Here is a 23,137-nt window from a genome sequence, read left to right as displayed (position 1 = left end):
CCACTATTCCTGCGCAGGCGTTTCAATGTTATATATTCTTACCCTTTTATTCGTTCACTCGGTTTGTTGGTAGTCACCAAAACTTCCTCTGAAGTGGATAAAGAAAATTGTCGGAAAATCGAATACACTATGTAGATATTCTCACTTGTAGCCAATTTCCTTCGCTTACACACCGACCCACCGGCTTCTTCTTTGCTGACACTTCCTGTTTTACGCAATAAAACGCAACGTGAGAACTATTATATCGACTTGTTGGCATTCTGCCAAAGTTAAGTGCAAGCATGCAATTAAAAAAAAAAAAAGAGCATTCTTTTACTTGCCTTGTGTTTTTAGTATGTACTCAGTTGTAAATATTAAATGATTATGAATAATTATAGATAGCAGGTTACTTTGAATATTTAATGAAATTCAAAATGTCAATTGAATTAAAAATACTAAGTAAACAATAGTCGTTGATATAAAAATAATAATTTATAATGAAAAATCTCTTGATCAGCTTCAGAAAAACTTAATGATCAGATTAATTTATTTTTAAACATTTTTCATGTTTTTTTAATTACTAAAACACTTGGAACATTTTCCTGCTACTCCAATTAACAAACATCAACTATGTATTAAGTTGTAGATGGTGCTTTTTAATAGAGCGATAACATGTGATGGTAGACATAACTATTTCCATTTATATTGAGACAAAGTCAAAGTCACATGTTCAACTGTTTATTTTATTTCGAACAATGGATTTTTTAAAAACAAATCTTTGTACATTAAAATTTTTTTTATAATGAATTCAGCTTAATTGCTGATAGATTGTCAGCAAACTTGTAGTAATTAATTAAGAATCTCATCAATTTAGAACCAATCTCCGTTAGTTATATATTTAGAGTCGAAAATTAATTCTGATTATTGAGTTAACTCTTCAATAATTGATATTATTTTAGCTGAGAATGGACTATTAATAAAATGAAAAACCAGAATTACTGAAGATTATTTTAATAAGCAGTCATTGAAAATTAGTTAATAAATTGTTAATATATTTACAACGTTCATACTGAGGTATTAAATGAAATGAATCACTGATGTGGGTCTGTAACAAATCTATTTTCGGTACTTCCGAAGCTCTCGTCAGAGTTTCAAAACGACTAGAATTCTCTCAGGCAAACAAACTTTTAATTATGTTATGATTAATCAGAAAATCACATTATGAAATAAAAAAAACATTTAAAAAAAATAATAAAAAGCTCAATCATTAGTGAACAAAAAATTTGCACAGTGTAATAAATTTATTTACTTCATTAAAACACATTTAATTTGTTCTCTCATCACGTTTTTTTTTTAAAAAAATAACTTCAAAGTTAATGAAACCACACACAACACTCATTTTTTGCCTGAGGAATTTTTAAAATCTTTTTAACTTAACCAAAATACCTTTTCAACACTTATATAGCACTAATTTGTTCTAAAAGACATTTTCACTACTATCTCTCGATAATTCTGTTTCAATTCATTTTTTTATCTTTTTTTTTTAATAATTTAAACGTCTTCTAATGAAAACAATGATTGTGAGAGTTCTCTGCCTGGCCGAAAAATAGCCCAACCAAAATTTCCGCGGATACCACGGAGGTGTCTCTAGCATGGAAGCATGAGAGAAGAAAGACGGGAGTTGTAGACCAAGTGGCTCTCAGCTATTTCGAGCAATCGAGCCGCACGTTTGTCGGTCTGAAGACAGTAAGCAGGGTATTTCACCCACCCTGGTTTTTCCTTGGCCCTGATCGAGTTCATTCAAATTAATGAAATATATGTATACTGCTGTCTATAATTCAATGGTCTTATCAAGTTATAACCAAAAAAAAAATGGCTACTGCATGTGTTTTATCATCAAATGAAGCAAACTCAGTAGAGTTATTTGTAACACACTAGAGACATTATAAAGTAAAGTTATTTGAAGGATAAAATCCCACGATGAAAGTATTTATAGTTCAAAGTATTTTTTAAGTACATGAAATATTCTCTCTTATTTACTTTTTGACTGACACATCTGTACAGGTTTTACGCACAGTTACAAATTTATTAGATGATTGTGTTCATTAGATATTTATTATATTATAATTTACTCTTGAAAAGTTTATTCAGAGTCTCATTACTTGGAAATTCAAGACATGATACAATGAAACAATACAATCATGTGGATGATTAAAAATGAAATAAGTAGTTCAAATGCATCGAGACAAGATTTATCGGCTAAATGACAAGACCTCAATAAATGCGGATGGATGTGACTGATTGCACGTACAGTAAGTATAATTCTTAAATTTAACCATGTGAACTAAATGTTCATTCTCAAATTGTGATAATGTGTTGAAAAAATAAAATTTTAATCATATTAAAGTCGTTTATTCAGCAAGTATAGACATATTATTAACATTATATCTTATTATTATCTGCTTTTTATGTACATTATACAGCAAAACTCAATCATTAATAGAATATGGTACAGTTGTATAAATATTGTAATTTATACATTTTAGAATATAAATTTATTTTCTATTTTGAAAAGAATAAAACCTGCTCGATCTAGTAAAAAACATTCAGTTAACTAGTGTCATATGAGAATGTTCGATAAGTTCGTTAAATTAGTAACTAAATATGCTTTGTAATTTTTTTTTAATGTTATTTCTTTTTCAATGGTCAGAATGTTGTAATTCTTCACCTTACACTTTCAAATACATGGATACTTATCCTTCAGACAATCTACAAATATTTTCATGGCTAGTGGTGATCAAAAATATAGATGAACCTGTTTTTAGTGAGTATAATTTGATATCATTACTTTTATTTTGCATGAAAAATTTTACCAATCGTAATAATAAATATTGTCTCATCAATTAAAATATGTCTTAATAATTGATGTCAATAAAATAGTGGAATTTTTCGACAGAGTTAGGCTATGGAGCTCTCATTCATCCACGAATTGTAATCACCTCGGCATTAACGATTCAAGGGTATGGACAAAAAATTATAGAAATATGAGTTATTTTAAAATAGTTATTTAAAGGTCCTCTATTTCAGATTTTCTTCACAAGATTTAGTGATTCAAACAAACTGTTCTATCGCTAATTCATGGGTCCTATCAAATTGTATTGAAAGAAGAGTTATAGAAATTGGAAATGAACATTCAATTCACAATTATGGAAAAAATGATTATGTTTTTTTAATTTTAGAGAACCCTTTTCTGGTGGATGTTATTAAAATAGCGAGTGACGTTAATAACATCAATCAAAACAATTGTTCTTTACTCAGATGGATGCGGGAAGTAAGCAGAGATTTCCCAGTAAGGGGTAAGTTAAATCAAAAATCTTTTGTTTTCATAAAATTTAATTTTTTAAGGCTTAATACTGACCATTATTTATATTCATGCTTGAATTTTAGAATTAGTAACAGTTAAATATGATACGTCATTTAATAATGGACATCTAAATGTGAATAGCTTAAATCCAAAACAATTAATAACTGACAGAGATTTTATTATTTCACGAAAGTTTCATTCCCAAATAATAACTGATAAAATTAAGGATCAAAATTTTTTGGTAAGTCATCGTTTTATTTAATTCATCTTTTTAAAAAAATGATTGTTTTTTAATTCAGATTTTTTGTTTATCTCAATTTCAGGATTTCATGGGAAGTCCTTTGATTTGTCAAGATCAAACGAATCCTGAGAAATACCTTTTAGCTGGGATAGGAACTTTTAATTTAAGAATTATTATATTATCTTATATAATAGAGATAATTCTTTCAATTGGCGAAAAGAATGTTACTCAAGAAGGATCACTAATTAATATTATTAATTATTCTAAGGGAATTGAAGAATATATCAGTCATAAAAATCTTTCATTAGCTACTAATTCAAGTAAACCTACAATATATACCTTCTGAGAGGTCGATTTCTTTTATTCTTATTTTGATATGATAAATGAAGTATTACAAGTATAATAAATGGGAATTATTTATTTAAATAACATATGTGAATTACGTCAATGAAGATTTGTTGTATAATAATAAATCTGTATAAACAGAAGTGACGTGATCTTTTTTAATATCATTCCTCTTGTTCAATTCATACCAGTCTATCATTTATAAACAGAAGTTAAATTATTTTATGATTATTCCTACTTTAAATAAATGATTCCTCAATCTACACTGTCTGTAATGCCATCCTATTTTCCAATACAATATTCTGCAATATTCTGTGAAGCTCTTAGTGGAATATTTGATTAAAATATTCAACATAATTTACTCAATGCTAATTTTCAATAGGTTGAACAAGTCTATTATATTTAGTTATTGTCTGCAATCATTCAATTACACAAAATCATGCCATTTAAAGTTACACCTCAACAACAAGAGACTAACACTATGCCTCTGAATTTATGAATAGTGTCCATGAAAAATGCAACCAGTTCGATTGAAATGATTGGTAATTATTTAATGACATGTAGAGTACATACATATGATTTAAGCAAGGTCGACTTTTTTATTTAAATGTTGGACACTAGCCCTGATTGATAAAGTAATCTGATGAGTGACCTCTTCCTGTGAGTCCCTTCTCTTCTTCGTTGACCTCATCATGGAATCTAAATAACTCCCTATTCTCTTCACTCACATCAGCTTCCTGCGTGAAGAACATTAGTTAGTTGATGGAAGACCCAAACAGTGTGATATTTTTGTCTACCAAAGTCTAACTTAAATCTGTCACTTGATTACTTATTTAATTGTTTCTTGATAATTTGATAATGCTAAATTGTGGTGTATCTTTAAATTGCGTCTTGTGATACTAAGAATAATTAATTTCAATCATGAGTGAGTGTATGCTGAATTTATTGTTGCAACGTTTGCTTAACTATTAAGAAAAATAAATTTCTTCAATTTTGTGTTACAGAGTGTGATCGCAAACTGATGATTTACAGTTCTGGTATGATTATTTGATAGTAAATGACACGTATCAATTTACCTTTTTTTATATCATAATAAGAACTTCGTCAAGAAATACCAGAATGTCGTTGAAAGAAAGAATATCTGGAGCAGTAGCCGTTCTTCGTGGTAATGCGGTTCCAAGTTCTAAGCCAGATGATATGTAAATACTATCTTAATCTAACAAACTATATATTTAAAAAAAAAAATTAATTACATCGGAAATTGCTTTCAGCTTAAAAACTGATGCTGTAGAATATAAAATGACTCCAGAAAATGTATCATCTAAAAGGTCAAAATCGCAGAAAAATATAAGGGTACATTTTGATACTTATTTATGTTATTAAATTGATTGATTAAAATTTAAATAACTCAATTATTAAAATTTAATTTATAATTTTTTTTAGCTTCCTAATTGGATAAAATCAAATACGTTATTGTTTCTGACAATTGGTGGAGTTATGGCAGGAGTTGGTCTAGGTTTACTTGGACGTTTGGGTGATTTTTCATCGCAAAGTATCATGCTCATAAGCTATCCTGGAGAGATTTTGATGCGTCTATTGAAAATGTTTATTCTTCCTCTGATTATTTCTTCTTTAATCAGTGGTAAGTATCTTGATTCTACTGTATCATTCTAAAATATACCAACATATCAAATTTTTCCAAAAGAATGTTATTTCAACTTAGACTTTAAATTGTTTATATAACTTAGAGCGAATTTAAATAAAAGTGATAAATATTGTGAAATCTAGATCGATGTAATTCAACATCTAGGGTGAACCTACTAATTAAAAGTACTAATTCTGTCGGGCTATTATTTATTGTACTTACATGAAGCTCTGTCCTACTTTTAAGACTTGTGTATTAATGTGGTTAAATTAAAAATTAGCGTCAAAACAAATTTTATTATAACAAAAACATCCAACACTAAATGAATTTTATATTCAGATTTGATTTAATCTAAAAATAATAATTAGCAATAAATAATTATTCATTTTCAAATTGAAGGTATGGCCCAAATGGATGCAAAAAGTTCAGGAAAGATGGGATTTAGAGCCTTTTCCTTCTACATTGTCACAACACTTTTAGCTGCCATTGTTGGAATCGCTGTAGTTCTATTGATTCATCCAGGAGATCCAAGAATTAAAAATTCTGTCGCTGTTCCAGTACCAGCATCACCTCCAGAGGCATCAAGAGTTTCTACTTTAGATGCTATTTTAGATATTGGAAGGTGTTTAAACGAATTACTTTTAATTTTTTAACTATTCAACTCAAAATTTTTTATTTACTTTTTAGAAACATGGTGCCGGATAATCTGGTCCAAGCTAGTTTTCAATCAGTTCAAACAACCTACGTGAAGAAGCCAGTCGTTTCCGTTGCAAAAAAAAATAAAGTCGACTATATTTTTGAGCATTCATTAATTTACAGAGATGGAACGAATGTTATGGGATTAATTGTTTTCTGCATATCTTTTGGAATCATTGTTGGTCAATTAGGTCCAAAAGCGCAGATCATGGTTGAATTTTTCAATGCACTCAATGAAATAACTATGAAAATTCTTAGTATTGTTATTCTTTGGTAATATTATTTTTTAAAAATTGCATAAATTGAAATAAGCTTCATAAAACATTTAAATAATCCAATAGTTAATTTCTTGTTCTAGGTATTCTCCATTTGGTTTAATGTGTCTTATTGCTGGCAAAGTCATGTCTATTGCTGATATAATGATAACAGCAAAAATGTTAGGTTTTTATATAATAACAGTGACTTTAGGATTATTAATACATGGTGTGATTACTCTTCCTACGATTTTTTGGGTAATAACTCGACGTAATCCAGCGACATATTTCAAAGGAATGCTTCCAGCTTGGATTACAGCAGCTGCCACGGCTTCCAGGTACAATTTCATTGCTAAAAAATATCTGGAAGAATACAAAAATTGAATGATTACAGTGCGGTTACGTTGCCGATTACTTTCCGATGTTTAGAAGAAAATAATAAAGTTGATCCCCGAGTTACAAGGTTCGTTGTGTCTGTGGGGGCTACAGTTAATATGGACGGAACTGCTTTGTATGAAGCTATTGCAGCTATTTTTATTGCTCAAATGAATGGAATAAATTTGGGATTTGGTGACGTTATAACAGTCAGGTAAATTTATTAATATTTTCAATAGTTATAATAATAAAAGACATTTTGAGCTAAAAATTAACGTTTAATCATAATTTCACGAAAACCATACATCTATTTCTATACCAAAATATTTTCTTACATTATTTAAAACCACTTTTTGTTGATTTCATTTGTCTAAATTGACTTGAATGATATAAAATGTCACAAAAAGTGCATACTAATTTTCTTTATAAATTTATTTAATATTCAAAAATGTTTAATTTATCAATTTCATTCAATTTTCTAGCTTGACTGCTACTTTAGCAAGTATTGGAGCAGCTAGCATTCCTAGTTCTGCTTTAGTTACAATATTATTAGTCCTAGCTGCTTTAGGGTTACCAACTGATAATGTTCCTCTTCTCTTTGCAGTTGATTGGTTACTGTGAGTGTTTTAAATTCTTTCTTTTTTCATTTTCATTCATGATGTTATTTTTAAAATTCATTTTGTTATTGACAGAGATCGATTAAGAACTTCTGTAAATGTACTTGGTGATGGATTTGGAGCTGGAATAGTATATCACCTCAGTAAACGTGAACTTGATAAGTTAGACGAAATGCAAAGAATTGATGTTTTAGAGACAGGTCAGTCTCAAAATAAATATTCTGAGGATATTGAGGGTAGTCCAAAGCGTAAAGACTCATGTTTAGTTCAACTATCAGATATATCAGAAACCAACATGTAATTATATTCCTATAAGTTTAGTCGCTTACGCGGATCCAAGTTATGTAATACAAAAAATTTGTATTTTTTTATTGATGTATTCAATAATGAAGCTGCCATGTTCACTTATCCAAACAATAATATTTATTCATTTAGTTTATGTCTTAGATACAGGAGCATGTAAAGTACAAACTTTCAACGCGAATGATACTAATCTATCTAGATATAAAATAATTCTTTAAATGCTTTGACGATACTTTTCAGCTCTTTTTTTAAATCTAATAATAAATTATTTATAGTTATATTTTTATGATATACATCTATAACCTAATTTTTCATTGAATCAACTTTTAGTTTAGAATAGGAAAACAGTGACCACTTGAATTTTTCAAACAGTTTGTAAATAGAGTTGATAGTCTTCTAGTATAATCCATTTAAAATTTGTAATTAAAAACATGGGAAATTTCAAAATCACTCACAGCAAATATTGTGTTCGTTTTCTCCTCTTCATTCGGGTGAATTAACTAACTACAAAATTCCCAACACTCAATAAACATGTACCATACCGTACAGGAATCTATTTTCATAATTAAGGAATAAAAATTGTTTAATATTATCGAAAAAATAATTTTAGTTGTGTGTTAATTCTCTTCATTTTCATTCAAAATTTGAAAATTATATTATAAACTGTTGAAACCTCGAAAGTTTCTTTTTATTTAAAATAATTAATTAATTTTTAAAAAGGATACGTCCAGAATAGAACATATGTCTGCATTATTACCATCACAAATACTTTGTGTCAAGGAAAAATTTTTGATAAAAAATTTCACATTTTAAATATAATTAGCATATTTGAGCAGTAATTAAGTGAAACTATAAATTTTGATAAGGATACAAATAAACCACCAAAGAAACCATTAGTCAGTAAACTATATCGACTAATGAAGTATTGCCTCCAATTACCACTTGCTTTGAGTAATAGCATTGCCTAAAAATAATAATAATTATTAAAAATATTCTACAAATAAAAATGATAAGCAATTCCGCCAAATTAAGTGAAGAGTTAATTTTTTTTTATGAATTATGTTTATCAAGGAAAGTATACTAAACCGAATGAATGAATAATAGAATAATCAATGTGGCATGATAGAATAAATAATGTAAAGATGAATCAGCAGTGAACAATTGAAAAAAAGTGATAGAAAAGTTCATGCATGTCTGATGAATTTCAATTTTTTTTTAAAATCATCTTACTAATTGCAAAATAACTAGTCATTCATTGTAATAATTAGGGAAAAAGTTGCCAAAAATATTCTACAGCCTATTGCTTATGTTTTTCTGTTGAATATTTGTTGAGTATTTTTAGTATTAAGTTAAATATTTCTGAGATATCAGAATTAAAAAATAAATCATAATATAAATATCAAAAATATACCCATAAACTTATGACAGCAAAAATATAGAATCCAAAACCATAAAATCCAGTCAATCCAAGTAAACCTGCAGTACTACCGGATAATGCTGCCATTGATATTCTACAATATTCTACCACTGCTGCATTATTTCTGACTGCTGCTTCACTGTACGCCACAACGTCTAAAAAAATCATAATGAATTACCATATTATTAATTATTTAATTCATTATTTATATTTTTTTACATTGACTGATACTTCATGAATTCTAACCTTCAAACATTATAAAAATTTTAATAGAATAAAAGAATATATCTATTGATTATTCCTACCTCCGTTCTTTTCCTGTTTACTTAGATTTTTTCCAGACATTATTATCTTCTAATTATTCAGGTTATAATAAAACCGCAGCTTGTATTTGTAATTTAATGATTATAAACAGTTTTGACAGTGGACCCGCAAAGTTTTACAACTTCCGTCGAAAATCAGCTGGTTGATGAGAATGTAGGTCAAAACGTATCGATAAAGTCGATATTTTGTTTTAAATGTATCACCAGAGTTTATGGGTAAGTTATCGACAGTGTGTAAGTTGTGGACACTGCCTACAACGCCCGAGCAAAAAATACTATAAGACACGCATATTTTGACTAACAATGCATGGCGTTTGATCAGAGGGCGCTGAAGTAGAATTCTACACTATCACAGAATTTATATGTGCAGATAAACTGTACTTGAAGGGGCGAACTATAGAATTGCAATTGCTACACGTCGTTAGTATTCACAAGTTTTGTAAAATTTTAGGCTATTTCTTTGTTGAGAGGCTTATTTACTATGTATCAAGTTTTTGATACTTTTCTCATTTTCTAGTATCCCTTATTTTCATACAAATGTGCTTCTAAATAGGATTTTACTTAATTTTCAGTTGTGTTCATTTAATTTTATCTATTTTATCCATTCAATAGGTGTTGTGATAGGATATAAAATAGTTTTTGACTGTTATTAAACTCACAAAATACACAATGGCAGAAGAGAAAACAGAATTTGTAAGTTGATGTTATTCATCTGTGTACAGATGTTGATATTTATTTAATAATCAATGATTATCGTTATTCTTTTTTATAAAAAATAAGCGTCAATAAAATTGTATTACTTTCAATAGGATTGGGGTAATGAAAAACTCCAACGTGCACAGAAGACTGTTGATGAATCACCTTACGATTTAGAAGCATGGAGTATTCTAATCAGAGAAGCACAAAACAGACCTATTACCGAAGTTCGACCGGTCTTTGAACAACTTGTAACGGTTTTTCCTTCCGCTGGACGTTATTGGAAAATTTACATTGAACAAGAGGTATTTCAATTACTAAACACCGAAAATAAAAATATTAAACACATAAATGATTATTTTATTTATAAATTCCAAACTATCATTTCAAAAAAAGTATTAATAGTTTTTTTCTACTTTTCTACGATTTTTTCAGATGAAAATGCGCAACTTTGAAAAAGTGGAGAAGGTATGTTTACTCTATAAATACAAATTACTAATGAAATCCATAGAGTTTTAATAAATTTTAGTGATATGTATGTTTAGTTCAGTTATTGTTTAATTAAAGATATTTTTCTCAAATTAAATATTTACTACGATTTCAAATAATTATTTATGCGAATAGCAAACTTAATTGATAGATGGTTGATTGATTAAATAAATCTTTCAACTATTTTATTTTCTTTAATTAAACAATAAAGACTATAAAATAATTTATTTATTAATAAATAAATGCTCGAAGTTCATATTAAAATTATAAATAAATAAAAATATAAATCATAGTTTACAGCTATTCCTAGCATTGATTATAGAACAACCGTATTTGTGATTTTAAGCACTTTACATTCTGTGTAAGGTGAATAAAAAATTTATCTTGACCACAAGCCACTTATTTCATTGATTGTTGATAATCTTTTAATGCATTTGGGAGGTTAATTTCTTTGGAGTTGTTACTTGATGAATACTTTTAAATTAAACGTATATTTTTTGATAAAAACATTTGAACATTATAGAAATATCAAACGTGATTTTTAAATTCCAAAGAAGATAACTTTCTGAATGTTTCAGCCTTGTATTCCTTCCTAGAATAAAGTGATTGGTCATATGAAAATCAATTTTTCAATCTTTCCATTTCATTTGCGTGTGGATACTGGTTTATCAATAGGATTCAATTATTAATAAAGAAAACTAAGTTCCTATCTTGGTTTCATTTCAATATATAGTTTTTTTTATTTGATTTGTATATGAGTGTATTACATCTTTATCATCGTGGTCGAAGAATTTTAATTACTCTTTTTCATCGTACTATCAAGAGTCTGGTGATTTTTGTCATCAACAGTTATTTTAGATCAAACCCAATTCCGTAATATTTATATATTTTGCATAAATTTTTTATTATTTTGACAACTAATTAATTATGTAATTTTACTCAAATTATTTAAATCACATTCTTTTTTTTTTGAATTGAAACATATTCATTGATAATTAAAAAATCAAATAAAAACTTGTTCAATTTAAAGAGAATCAAATTATTTACCTCTACATCGAAATTGATGAATTAAATTTTTACTAACGTATATTTGAATGAAATACTAAAGTTCTAAAAGCGAATTTATTTACATAATTATTTTATGAAATAAATACATTTTTTCAATGCTTTTGTGCATCATTATTTCACCCGAATTATTTTTATTATCAATAATAAAAAATAATTTTATTTTGTATATTGTTACAATTAAAAATAAATAAATTCAAATATATTTATTATCTTTCTAGAATGGTCTTATTTATTTATCATATAAATAATTTTTATTATAGTTATTTGGTTATTCAATCAAATTTTTTCTTTCAATTTCATTCTAAACGTAAGTAAATAAGTAAGAATGTTGTACTTCAATTTCTGATGATTTGGAAGCACAATAAAAGTTTCGATAGTACTTTATTTTATAGTAAACAAATTTACTTTACCGTAGTAATAAAATAAATTTCTAGAACTTTTGCAATTTTGTATATTTTTTTGTTTCCTAACAGCTTTTCCAAAGATGCCTAATGAAAATCTTGAATATAGAATTGTGGAAATTGTATCTTTCTTACGTAAAAGAAACCAAAGCCAGCCTTACAACTTATAAGTAAGTTCATTCAAAAGTTGATTGTACGATCTAGAATTGATCAATTATTTATTCAAAAATATTTTCTAAATTAATTAAGCTTATATTTCCGAATGCATTGTGAAACTCTCCATCATTATCGTAAATTTTTATAAAGACATTGTTAAATTTTAATTAAAAAAAAGCCTAACTCCATACATCTAAATCATTTTCCCTAATATTTTTTTAATTATTTATAACTACAATGGTAATAATATTTTTATAGAGAGAAGATGGCTCAAGCCTACGATTTTGCTTTGGATAAAATCGGGATGGATATTCATTCTTACAGTATTTGGAATGATTATGTTACTTTCTTAAAAAGTGTAGAAGCTGTAGGTTCATATGCAGAGAACCAGAAAATTAGCGCCGTCCGTAAGGTATATTTTTATTCAAGATCAATATTAGGTTCTTGATTATTGACTAGAAAATACAATTAAACATTCAGAACAAAATTTGGCAATAATTCAGTGAGAGTTGTAACTGTTTCATATTTTAGGTATACCAACGAGGAGTTATTAATCCAATGATTAATATGGAACAACTTTGGAAAGATTATATGGCTTTTGAACAAAATATTAATCCAATAATTGCAGAGAAAATGGCCATCGAAAGGTCTCGAGATTACATGAATGCGAGGCGAGTTGCTAAAGAGTTAGAGGCAGTTACACGAGGATTAAATAGGAGTGCACCTAGTGTACCACCAACTGGACATCCAGAAGAAATCAAACAGGTTAAAAAATCCAGCTGATTTTGCTGAAATATATTTATGATATGGCACAATATATTTTTATCATTATAAAACAGAAATTATTAATTTAGCTTATTATTTATTATATTAACAGGTTGAATTGTGGAAAAAATACATTGCGTGGGAACGGAGTAATCCGTTGAGAACTGAAGACACATCTCTAGTTGCTAAAAGAGTCATGTTTGCGATTGAACAGTGTTTATTATGCCTTGGTCATCATCCAGCTGTTTGGCATCAAGCAGCTCACTTTTTAGAATTGAGTTCAAAAATTCTTACAGAGAAAGGAGATGTGAACGCTGCTAAAAATTTGAGTGATGAAGCAGCTACGATGTTTGAACGAGCTACTAATACTCTTCTATCAAAAAATATGTTGCTTTATTTTGCTCATGCGGATTTTGAAGAAGGGCGAGTGAAATACGAAAAAGTCCATCAAATTTATAAAAAATTTCTTGACATCCCTGATATTGATCCTACATTGGTAAAGAAGTTTTTATGTAGCATGGATTGTTAATAATATGATAAAAGATTATTTTAAGCATAAATAATTTATAAATTTCATTTTAGGCTTATGTACAATACATGAAATTTGCTAGAAGAGCAGAAGGAATAAAATCAGCAAGAACAGTATTTAAACGAGCAAGAGAAGATTCACGATGTCGACATCATGTTTATGTAGCAGCAGCATTAATGGAATATTATTGTACCAAAGATAAAAATATTGCATTTCGTATTTTTGAGTTGGGGTTGAAAAAATTTGGCGATAATCCTGACTATATTCTATGCTATATTGACTATTTATCGCATTTAAATGGTAAAAATTATGACATGACAATAAATTATTCATTTCAATCGTATTTAGATCTTTTAATTAAATAAAGGAATACTGAGGAATGAAAAAAAATGTAATATTTGTAACATTAGATTATTAAAAAATTATATCTTCATTGCAGAAGACAACAATACCCGAGTATTATTCGAGAGAGTTTTATCTTCCGGCAGTCTAGAACCGGAAAAATCAGTGTAAGTGTTCAAGGATCAATTTGTTCTGGAGGATATATAGTTTTTATTTTTTTACACCAATATTAATTAATACTAAAATTTATTATAGTGATATTTGGAACCGTTTTTTGGAGTTTGAATCAAATATAGGTGACTTAGCAAGTATTGTTAAAGTGGAAAAAAGACGGAGTGCAGTATTAGAAAAGGTAAATATGTTATATTTTTTTCTTTAATCGATAAAAAAAAGTTACATAATCAAATAATAATATTGGAACTTTGAAATCATTCATGACAGATTAAAGAATTCGAAGGCAAGGAAACTGCTCAGTTAGTTGATAGATATAAATTTCTGGATCTTTATCCTTGTTCACCAATGGAGTTGAGGTCAATTGGATATATCGCAGTTTCAAGCTTAAGCAGAAGTAACGTAGGTCCATTACCAAGACCTGCAGACACTGAAGAAGTTATAGCAGCTCTACCAAAACCAGATATTTCTCAAATGATTCCATATAAGCCAAAGGTTAATCCATTACCTGGAGAGCATCCTGTTTCAGGTTTGTTATAAAAATTTAGTTCATAATCTGAGCATCAATAATTTTTATATTCATAAGAAACAACTTGAAATCGGTAAAATTCATAACAATAAGTGATCGGAAAGATGTTAAAGTATTCAAATTTTTGTTGTGTTCAGGAGGTACATTTCCTTTACCACCAGCTGCAGCTCAGTTGTGTACGATGCTCCCACCTCCAGGATGTTTTCGAGGTCCTTTCGTTGCTGTCGACATGTTAATGGATGTGTTCAGTCGAATTCAACTTCCCGATCATGGTAATATATTATTAATCTAATATTTTATTTTAATTTATTAATATTCTGAATAGTCGAAGATAAAATATATTTTTTAAATATTTATTTAATAAGATAAATAGTATTTTCGTCACATTCAACTTACAAAAGCTATCTCTCAATAAACACTATAAAATTGAAATTTCTTTGCAGCACCTTTGCCAGTTGCTGATAATGGATGTGACACAAAACTATTTGATTTGGCTAAATCCGTACACTGGATTGTCGATGAAAGTCATGATGGTACTGGAATTGGATCAAAAAGACGACGAACTCGTTTAGGTGGTGAAGATAGTGAAGATGAAGACTTACCACCACCACCTGTGAATGACATTTACCGTCAAAGACAGCAAAAACGTGTTAAATAATAAACTATCGGTGTTAATTATCGACAATGAATTTTCTATACAAAAAAACTTATAACGTAGTTCTAAAACACAAAAATTGTTCGATAAAAGCTGGACTACTGAGAACTATGTATAAGTTTGAGCTTCAATTTGTTAATAGTAATTGTGAAAAAAACGGTATAATAGTGGAAATGATAATAATTAAGCTGATAACAGTGATGATAATAATATTAAGAACATTGAAAAAATAGAAAATGTGATGAATTTCTTTGAATACTTGCCCGAAAATTTTTTATAAACCATAAAATTAATTTTGATGGAGACAAGTATTTCAGTGGTGTGTGCTTGAATGGATTAAAACTATTTTTTTGTAAACTTAAACTTTAATTGAATAGAAATGCAAATGTTGACCATACTTTTTCATTTTGTAAATTTTTTCTCAATTTTCAAATAAATTAATACTGATGAATCCCTGAGTTGAATTTTTCCTAAAGACATCTATAATAAGAATTTTTTTTTCATGTTCGAATGTTCTCAATACAAAGTTGATGATTTTCTTAGTTAAAAACTTATAATATTCCATTTAAAAAGTTATTTATAACATATCTCTGTGAAATGTTTTATTTTTTATTAGAAACTCATCGGATATTCTACTTTGTTGTGATGAAAAATAATAAAATTCTTAATTTTTCTATTGCACTTTACGGAAATGAACAATAAAAATTAACCAGAGCATAATAACTTCTATATTTTTGTCAAATTTATCTATCGGACAAATAATTGTGTCGACACTTACTGTTAGGTTTGAACACGTAAGCGAGCAATTGATGCAAGCTCAGTAATTCTATTCGGCGACAACTGCAAGTTTGTCGCCAATTATAACGACTGGATAAGGGTGCAATTAAACTTTGAACACCATTTACAGTAGAATTCTCGAACTCTACCAATCGATTGGCCATTATACCACTCGAAATGTGTAGTCTACGTGTTATTTAAAGATGAGGTTTCATAGTCAATGTAAAACTCTTCTTGTCACTTAGAACAATTAGTGAATGTTGATCAATACCGTATAAAACATTTTTTTCCTATTATTTCAAATCTTAAGAGTTTAAATATTTAATTTAAAAATACTTGTGATGAACATAAATCATTTCTAAATATTTGCAAATATTTCTCTGAGCATTAAAAAGAATGATTGCTATCAGTGTTCTATGAAGTCAGCAGTTTCAATATTTATTAAAAAGTTTCAACATGTTGATACGTACCGATGAGTATAATAACAATTATTTAGTGCTTACGAATTTCTAGCCACTGCTTCATTATTAATTTCGATAAGATGAACGGTTAAGAGGGAACTCTGTTAGCTTTGTGGAGCGAATAACTATGTACAAGGTAGCTTGAGAAAAAATCTTTAAGATTAAGTTTACTTTGTGGTTCTGATAAAAAACGTCTATATAATAAAATTAATATAAGTAAACTGCAATAACGCTTCTTCTTCTATTAAATTAATTGTAAACATATATATATAGACATACTTTTGAACTATAAATGAATTTGATCCAACTCAATTATTAACAAACTTTATTAATAAAATTGCAATAATCTGTTCAATGATTCAGCTATTTTCATTTCTTTTTCTTCAATTCCTTCTGTTTTTTCTTCATCTCACGACGTATGTCTCGTTCAATTAGATTCTTGTATAATTTATATCCAAAGAAAACTGGAAATCAATTTAGCATTTATTAAAGCATATGTATAGTATAAATGATTAGTTATATAATATGATATTTTAATTTTGTTGAATTAATATAAATAAAGTCAATAATAAAATGTTTAATTACCAAAAATCACTGAAATTACTGTAAGCATTGAAAAGAGTAGTAACATTTGATACATAAAACTTTTTTCTCCACCAGCAGTGATATTTTTTAAACCTTCAGGAGTTTTAGAAATATATTCTCGTAAACTCTCTTTCTCTTCATCTGATAAATTAGACATTGAGTCTAACATTTTAAGGAATTCTTCTGGAGAAGGTAATTCTTTGTCAATTCCTGGAATATTTATATCCATCTGATCTCTATTTACTTCTCTGGTATCATCAGCATGTTCTTCGTTGTCAACCGCAGGTTCTGCGGTTACGGCTATTATAACAAGTGCAATTATAATCCACAGTCGTTTCCACATTCTGCAATTATATGAATCTCAATCAATGTTAATCGAGGAAATTATCGATAATGCGGAACAATATCTCAAGTAAATGGATTTTTTTTTCTATTTTTCACATATCTTAAATTACTAATACTATAATTATTATCGTAATACCTTACTTGAATAGTGATTGGTCAAGTGACACGTCAATGCTGTGAATTGTACTGATTACTAAAACTCCACACACATCTTTTTTACGAGTTGAATTTCGTTGGATCTAGAATTCCATTTCATCAGCGATATGTGAATGTGTTGAATTAATTTTTGATAAGTTTCATTTTTATCTACTTGTAAGCTTGTGTAATACCAGATATTTTTATGCCGCTTTCTTTTTTGCTCATCTTATTTCAGCTTTTTCTAGTTTGTATATAAATTGACTAACTTCTTTTTACAAGTAAATTCAATTGATTTATTTTTCAATTTTATGTAATTTTAAATTATGTATTTGTGTTCATACGAATGTGATATAAAGATTTATTTTTAATGAAAAAATGTTTTAATACTTTTAAAAATTCTTATCCCATTTTACTAGTGAAGATTTACTGATTAATTTTTTTTATATTCCATGAACATAAGTATTTATAATGTATTTTAATCAGGCCAACTTGATATTGCTTTCATGTTGATAAGTATAAGAAGTAAATTCAATTTTAGATTCAATTCAATTGAGATGTAAAAAAAAATCTCTTCATTTACTTCAAATACTTGAGAATTTATATTACATATTTTTTTTAATATATAAAAATAATAAAAATAGTAATCGTTAGTACTTGGCAAGTTTAATATTGAGTTAGATGTATATAGTATGTCTAAGAGATGCTATTTTTAATGAAAATATGAGTAAATATTATTTTCCTGAAAAAATTTTATCTAATTCACTTGTTCATCATCATTAATCTTCAGCAAGTAATACAATCAGATCAGATAGGCTTTGGCCTTATTGCTAAACGTGTTGAATTAATCTATCCAACGTCTCTTCTAATATTACAAATTTTCCACTCAAATTTCATGATTTTTTTGTTCTCATAAGTTCATTATTTTTATAGAGTATGTAATAAAACATTCATCATTCATGTGTGAAAATAAATTCCAATGTTACCTGCAAAAATTAAAATTACATGTAGTCAAGTGGTTTAACATTTTAATTAGAAATTAAATAAAAAAAGTAGTTCAGTTAATAAAATTATAATAAATTATAAGATACTCTAAAACAACAGAAAGATTAGACTTATCAAAATAATTTTAATCGATGTAATTCAACGAGATACGATCACAAATTTGTTGTACAATAGAAGGTAGGATTCAATAATTTTTTGTCCACTCATCAAATTAAATAAAATAGTCAAAGACAAGTGACGTATGAGTATGGAACATTAAAATCGATTAGAGTGATTGAGATTCTTGTACTTTTATTTATTCGAAATAAATGGAGACGTAAAAAGGTCACGATAATATAATACACGTGCGTGAGTGTATCCCACAACGTGTTATAACACGACAGGGGGCGCGAGTATCTACGTGTGATGAGATATACAGATTGGTAAAAGGGCCGTTGGTCGGCCACAATCAGAGAATCAGACTCGGCAAAGTTCGGCTTATCCGAGCTCGCACGAACTGTCTCGAAAGTAAAGCGCGCGTCAGACGGTGTTCGCGCGTCGACCTAACTAGTTGGCTTTCGTGTTCCAGACAGTCGGCTTTTGTCGTAATCGTGTATTTGTCTAGTGAAAAGATTAAACATTGCCGCATTATTTGACGAATCGTAAAAAAAAAACAAATAGCAGTTTAAAATAAACAGTATTGATATTATTAATTGCGAAAAAAAACTTTTTAAGTCAATCAAATAATTTTGTGAGTTTGTTGTTCACTAAGTGTTTTTTTTATATTCAACAGTGATGTGTTTCAATACAACTTCTCTTCAAATGGGTACCATGAGGATGATGCTATGGACCTGCTTGATTTTAATTATCGCATCTGTTCAAGGTGAGTGCTTGTGTTTATATTTGTATATTTTATCGTTATTTTAGCTATCTCGATTGTTTTGGTCCCATGTGTCTCGTATCGTGTTTGAATAAAAGTTTAGTGACTATCTATGTTACCGAAAAAAAAAACAGCCGATTAATTTTCCGGTAAAATTGAGGTAGTTTGATGAGGTTTATAGTGAATGTTTGTATTTGGTTTAGATTGAACGAAAAGATAAAAAAAGAAAGACAATAAAAGGGAAGCCATGTTGTGAAAAAGTAAAATTAGTAAAACAATGAGCTCTATAAAGATGGCAGTTCGAAGAAAGGTGATGAAACGAGCGATAGTATACAAAACAAGCTGGAGAACGCTATAAACACTGTGACCAACATGATGCGAAATTAAAAAAATTTATTTCTCGTTATCGAAATGGTGTTTATTTATGACATTCCAATTTTTTTTTCCTTACCAACATTCAAAATATTTTCTTCGTTAAATTATTAGACAATGAAGTATCCTTTAATAAAATGCTATCTCGTAGATTCTGAAAAGGATATAAACGTTAAAAATTTTTTAAATATTTCGATTACGATTAGACTCGAAAATTAGAAGGTGCTTATCATATTAAATGAACATAAAGCATATTAATGATTATAAATGAGTAATAATTCCATATCAGTTGTTTACTTATAATCTTTAAAATTGAATAACACCTTATTAACTTGCTCCTAATAATTTGTGAGACACTTTATTTTTTAGTTTATTCACATTTGAATAATGAAGCTAAAAAAGAAGTTTTATGTAATAAAAAAATTATTTGCATTGAAAATAATCAGTTTATTGGGAATTTTATAAAAAATTTATTCGATTTTAGTTGTTTTTATAAGAATTCTTGATACAAAAATATAAATTTGAATCTACTACATACACATTAGCACAAACACCTGCGGCATAGATCGACAGTCTGATGTCAAGATAAAAACCGTTGAGATAGTCTTTTTTATTTCTCGACAAAATTAGATAAGTTTATAGCAGTAAATTATTATTACGAAATGTTTATCAACAATTAAAAATATCTGTTCATTCATTTATTTTACAAATGATCAATTATTAATAAATAAAAAACCAACTTAACCAAGTATTATAACACGAAATTAATTATTTTCATTAAATTGTATCTCGAGTAAAATAATAATCATTAATTCAACTTTCACAATAGTAAAATTAATGTGGTAAATTTGTTTGAAATCCTGAAAAAACGTGTTTGAATAATTTTTTGTGTTATAGAGATTAATTCATGCATTTAATGCAACAAATATTCATTAAAGAGAATTTGTTTACATTATCCTATAATTTTATCATTACGTATGGTGTTGAATAGAGACATTTTTATCGGATAAAATGTGGTGATTCAATTTAAGCAATATTTCGAATTACACTCATCATATCAGAGGATAAAATGAAAGAGACATGGATGATACTACTTTTGTCGTTTTGTTAATGAGAAATAATGATCATCAACGATGATAATTAATAATAAACCGGAGATTTGGATATGTAAACTCGATTCTCTTGAATTTAATGAAATTCGTTATACATATTTATATACATACATTCAATGGCAGTATTTGTATAGGATTATTTTATTAAAGACTCAACAATTAAATATTTTATTTTTAATAAATGTTAAAAAAATAAGTCATCTTATTTTATCAAAAGTTATTTAAACTTAATTTATTTGCTAATTAAATATTTGAGCATATTTTTATAATAATAAATATTTATTATTTAATATTTTTTTAAAATAAATTTGAATAGGAAGGTATATTTATCATTTAATTAGCTATTTAACAGAAAAAATGAAATTCAAAAGGCTTTGAATAAAAATTAATTAATTAATACTTAAAAAGTAAGGAAAATTATTTTTATAAAATTAAAAATAATAAAGTAGCATTTGTCAAGTGGATATGACAGCTGTCTTATTGCATGTATATAATATAGCTAGTAAATGGTGGTGATTGTTGAATCAAAAATTCACGGCTGATTATTTTACTGTGGGTATTGTGACAGATGAACGCGCGTACAGTTTCATCTCACGTAAATTCATACTAGCAACTCAAATTAGAGTTATGTAGGAAAAGTTATAATTAAAATGTCAAGTGGTGGTGTTAAAATAAAGTGACTATACCGATTTCTATCACGTATTTATTTATATTTGAATCAAATTTTTTCTATTCGCAATTTTATTCAGATAATATTTTTTATAATTATCTATCAAATAGAAATCTATTTTTTAATTAGCTAATATTACTTCTAACAAAAATAAATTAACTTTATTTATTTATTCATTTTATTTAAATTAAAAAAATTAATAATTGAAAAATAATTGAATTAATTTGTACTCAATATTGAATAATTTTCTTTTAAACTAATCCTAATCATAAATATAACAATAACAGGATAATTTAAATTGTAAAGCTCTATTTCTTCTTGGTCTCACGGTTCGTACACTCTTTACCGTTATATCACTACAGCATGTTCTTTTCTTACATTTCAATTATTTATTCATTCCAGGAAATTTATTTTATTAAAAAAAAAAAAAAACAAGCCTTGAATAAATGATAGTATTTATATTTATAAACTGACAATCAAGTTTATAAATATTGTAAAAGTCAAGTTTGATTTTCACGACCTTATAGATAACAAGTTGTCTTCATGACGTAGCCGTTCGTAGTAGTATTAGTCAGTATACATAGTGATACTGGTGATGTTAAAACGAGTGGTTAGTTTGTGACGTGGCCACTCCAATGGTATCGGCAAGCGTGGTATCGTCTTGAAGAGAAAGGAACCAGAATAGTCGTGGAAGTCGCGTCTGCTGTGCCATGGTTTCAGGCCCACTGCAAGAGCTGAGCCAGCAGTCAACGACCTTGCTGCTTTTGTAGTTTGCATTCTCGATTGTTTAGCTACAGAATCAAAATTCATATACATTTTTTTTCTCTTCCAAGACAATTTATGCATTATTCTCTCAAAGTATTTTTTTTCTATTTGCTATAAATCTCATTCGAGTAGTTTCTAGGTTATGTAAAATTATTTATGTTCCAGCTTCGTTCTCGTAGGATTTCCAAAATGGAAACTATGTAAATTGATAAGAATTCCTCGACATTGTTAATAAATAACTTTGTAATCACTTCAAATCTAAGTGTGTTTAAAATAAAACACTTGGTGTTTTCAATGTTAAAGGAATGTTTTCTATGGAATAAATAATTGCATATTGATTGGACTATTTTGTACTAAATATTTTTTTTAAATAAGCGCAAGTGCCAGAAGTTAAGAGTTGGGATCTACGACCGTAGTAGTTTTTTTCTTTAGCTCTGATGAAGCGAAACAAACACTCGAAACCAAATACTCTTAGCCGGAACTAAACCGTACTCCTACGTCTAGTAAATCCCATATACCTGCATCTTTCTCAACCATCATCTACATTCTACCATTTATCATCGACGCATCTAATATTCTAGTCTATCCATCCAGCACCTGTCATAAGATCCCTTAGAATATTATAAGAGGTTCAGGTATTCTTTTTTTCAATTTTGTGGGTCATCTGGAAAGAAAGGTGGTGCACCTGACC

At 27.9% G+C, this 23,137-nt stretch overlaps 6 protein-coding genes across 16 annotated transcripts in view; 3 read left to right on the top strand and 3 right to left on the bottom strand.

Annotated features, from left to right (window-relative positions):
* RyR (Ryanodine receptor) overlaps positions 1 to 1,660 on the bottom strand; it is a 41,546-nt gene extending 39,886 nt beyond the window's left edge. For all 9 annotated transcript variants that reach the window (XM_035082021.1, XM_035082018.1, XM_035082019.1 and 6 more), the window contains exons 1-2: positions 1,426 to 1,660; positions 43 to 205 (exon numbers count right to left, since the gene is read on the bottom strand). The gene's annotated coding sequence lies outside the window, so the exon portion shown is untranslated. The remainder of the gene's footprint in view (positions 1 to 42; positions 206 to 1,425) is intronic.
* Positions 206 to 3,986, top strand: LOC118066183 (uncharacterized). 2 transcript variants are annotated; one of them, XM_035082029.1, is made up of 7 exons: positions 206 to 229; positions 2,122 to 2,291; positions 2,690 to 2,803; positions 2,936 to 2,999; positions 3,067 to 3,335; positions 3,427 to 3,584; positions 3,667 to 3,986. In XM_035082029.1, the coding sequence occupies exons 2-7, from the start codon at positions 2,261 to 2,263 to the stop codon at positions 3,928 to 3,930; spliced, it is 900 nt and encodes a 299-aa protein (XP_034937920.1). In that variant the 5' UTR covers positions 206 to 229; positions 2,122 to 2,260; the 3' UTR covers positions 3,931 to 3,986. The 2 variants fall into 2 exon arrangements, with proteins under 2 accessions (XP_034937920.1, XP_034937919.1); XM_035082028.1 differs by lacking the exon at positions 206 to 229 and having other exon boundaries at positions 1,812 to 2,291.
* Positions 3,987 to 4,665: 679 nt separating this feature from the next.
* On the top strand, positions 4,666 to 8,423 carry LOC118066180 (excitatory amino acid transporter-like). The gene is made up of 10 exons (XM_035082015.1): positions 4,666 to 4,854; positions 4,934 to 5,128; positions 5,201 to 5,282; positions 5,373 to 5,571; positions 5,974 to 6,196; positions 6,262 to 6,543; positions 6,629 to 6,862; positions 6,919 to 7,113; positions 7,382 to 7,516; positions 7,592 to 8,423. Exons 2-10 carry the CDS (start codon positions 5,049 to 5,051, stop codon positions 7,815 to 7,817), a joined length of 1,656 nt encoding a protein of 551 aa, XP_034937906.1. The 5' UTR covers positions 4,666 to 4,854; positions 4,934 to 5,048; the 3' UTR covers positions 7,818 to 8,423.
* Positions 7,917 to 9,709, bottom strand: EMC6 (ER membrane protein complex subunit 6). Its single transcript, XM_035082017.1, has 5 exons — positions 9,542 to 9,709; positions 9,231 to 9,391; positions 8,691 to 8,783; positions 8,545 to 8,564; positions 7,917 to 8,372 (listed from the first exon to the last, which is right to left on the bottom strand). The coding sequence occupies exons 1-5, from the start codon at positions 9,579 to 9,581 to the stop codon at positions 8,342 to 8,344; spliced, it is 345 nt and encodes a 114-aa protein (XP_034937908.1). The 5' UTR covers positions 9,582 to 9,709; the 3' UTR covers positions 7,917 to 8,341.
* Positions 9,710 to 9,972: 263 nt separating this feature from the next.
* Positions 9,973 to 15,763, top strand: su(f) (cleavage stimulation factor subunit su(f)). Its single transcript, XM_035082031.1, has 13 exons — positions 9,973 to 10,252; positions 10,369 to 10,560; positions 10,691 to 10,723; positions 12,286 to 12,383; positions 12,628 to 12,781; positions 12,901 to 13,134; positions 13,247 to 13,630; positions 13,717 to 13,963; positions 14,103 to 14,172; positions 14,261 to 14,357; positions 14,447 to 14,705; positions 14,843 to 14,977; positions 15,149 to 15,763. The coding sequence occupies exons 1-13, from the start codon at positions 10,229 to 10,231 to the stop codon at positions 15,361 to 15,363; spliced, it is 2,142 nt and encodes a 713-aa protein (XP_034937922.1). The 5' UTR covers positions 9,973 to 10,228; the 3' UTR covers positions 15,364 to 15,763.
* Positions 15,764 to 16,906: 1,143 nt separating this feature from the next.
* LOC118066179 (uncharacterized) lies at positions 16,907 to 17,966 on the bottom strand. 2 transcript variants are annotated; one of them, XM_035082014.1, is made up of 3 exons: positions 17,670 to 17,966; positions 17,184 to 17,527; positions 16,907 to 17,062 (listed from the first exon to the last, which is right to left on the bottom strand). In XM_035082014.1, the coding sequence occupies exons 2-3, from the start codon at positions 17,524 to 17,526 to the stop codon at positions 16,968 to 16,970; spliced, it is 438 nt and encodes a 145-aa protein (XP_034937905.1). In that variant the 5' UTR covers position 17,527; positions 17,670 to 17,966; the 3' UTR covers positions 16,907 to 16,967. The 2 variants fall into 2 exon arrangements, with proteins under 2 accessions (XP_034937905.1, XP_034937904.1); XM_035082013.1 differs by having other exon boundaries at positions 17,665 to 17,965.
* Between the last annotated feature and the right edge of the window lie 5,171 nt (positions 17,967 to 23,137).

Source organism: Chelonus insularis, unplaced genomic scaffold (assembly GCF_013357705.1).
Source record: "Chelonus insularis isolate UGA/USDA-ARS -01 unplaced genomic scaffold, ASM1335770v1 contig_334_pilon, whole genome shotgun sequence".
In the NCBI taxonomy this organism is placed as follows: domain Eukaryota; kingdom Metazoa; phylum Arthropoda; class Insecta; order Hymenoptera; family Braconidae; genus Chelonus; species Chelonus insularis.
The sequence above is the reverse complement of the archived record's forward strand: the minus strand, read 5'-3'. Positions and strand labels throughout refer to the sequence as shown.

Excerpts from the sequence above, each read along its gene's own strand:
- EMC6 (XM_035082017.1), bottom strand. The coding sequence starts at position 9,581 with ATGTCTGGAAAAAATCTAAGTAAACAGGAAAAGAACGGAG. Across the intron at positions 9,392-9,541 it reads TAAACAGGAAAAGAACGGAG|ACGTTGTGGCGTACAGTGAA; the intron begins GTAGGAATAATC and ends TGATTTTTTTAG. Across the intron at positions 8,373-8,544 it reads ACATATGTTCTATTCTGGAC|ATTCCTGTACGGTATGGTAC; the intron begins GTATCCTTTTTA and ends TTATGAAAATAG.
- LOC118066183 (XM_035082029.1), top strand. The coding sequence starts at position 2,261 with ATGCGGATGGATGTGACTGATTGCACGTACA. Across the intron at positions 2,804-2,935 it reads TATAGATGAACCTGTTTTTA|AGTTAGGCTATGGAGCTCTC; the intron begins GTGAGTATAATT and ends ATTTTTCGACAG. Across the intron at positions 3,336-3,426 it reads CAGAGATTTCCCAGTAAGGG|AATTAGTAACAGTTAAATAT; the intron begins GTAAGTTAAATC and ends CTTGAATTTTAG.
- LOC118066180 (XM_035082015.1), top strand. The coding sequence starts at position 5,049 with ATGTCGTTGAAAGAAAGAATATCTGGAGCAGTAGCCGTTCTTCGTGGT. Across the intron at positions 5,283-5,372 it reads AATCGCAGAAAAATATAAGG|CTTCCTAATTGGATAAAATC; the intron begins GTACATTTTGAT and ends AATTTTTTTTAG. Across the intron at positions 6,197-6,261 it reads GCTATTTTAGATATTGGAAG|AAACATGGTGCCGGATAATC; the intron begins GTGTTTAAACGA and ends TTTACTTTTTAG.
- LOC118066179 (XM_035082014.1), bottom strand. The coding sequence starts at position 17,526 with ATGTGGAAACGACTGTGGATTATAATTGCACTTGTTATAATAGCCGTA. Across the intron at positions 17,063-17,183 it reads AGTAATTTCAGTGATTTTTG|TTTTCTTTGGATATAAATTA; the intron begins GTAATTAAACAT and ends ATTGATTTCCAG.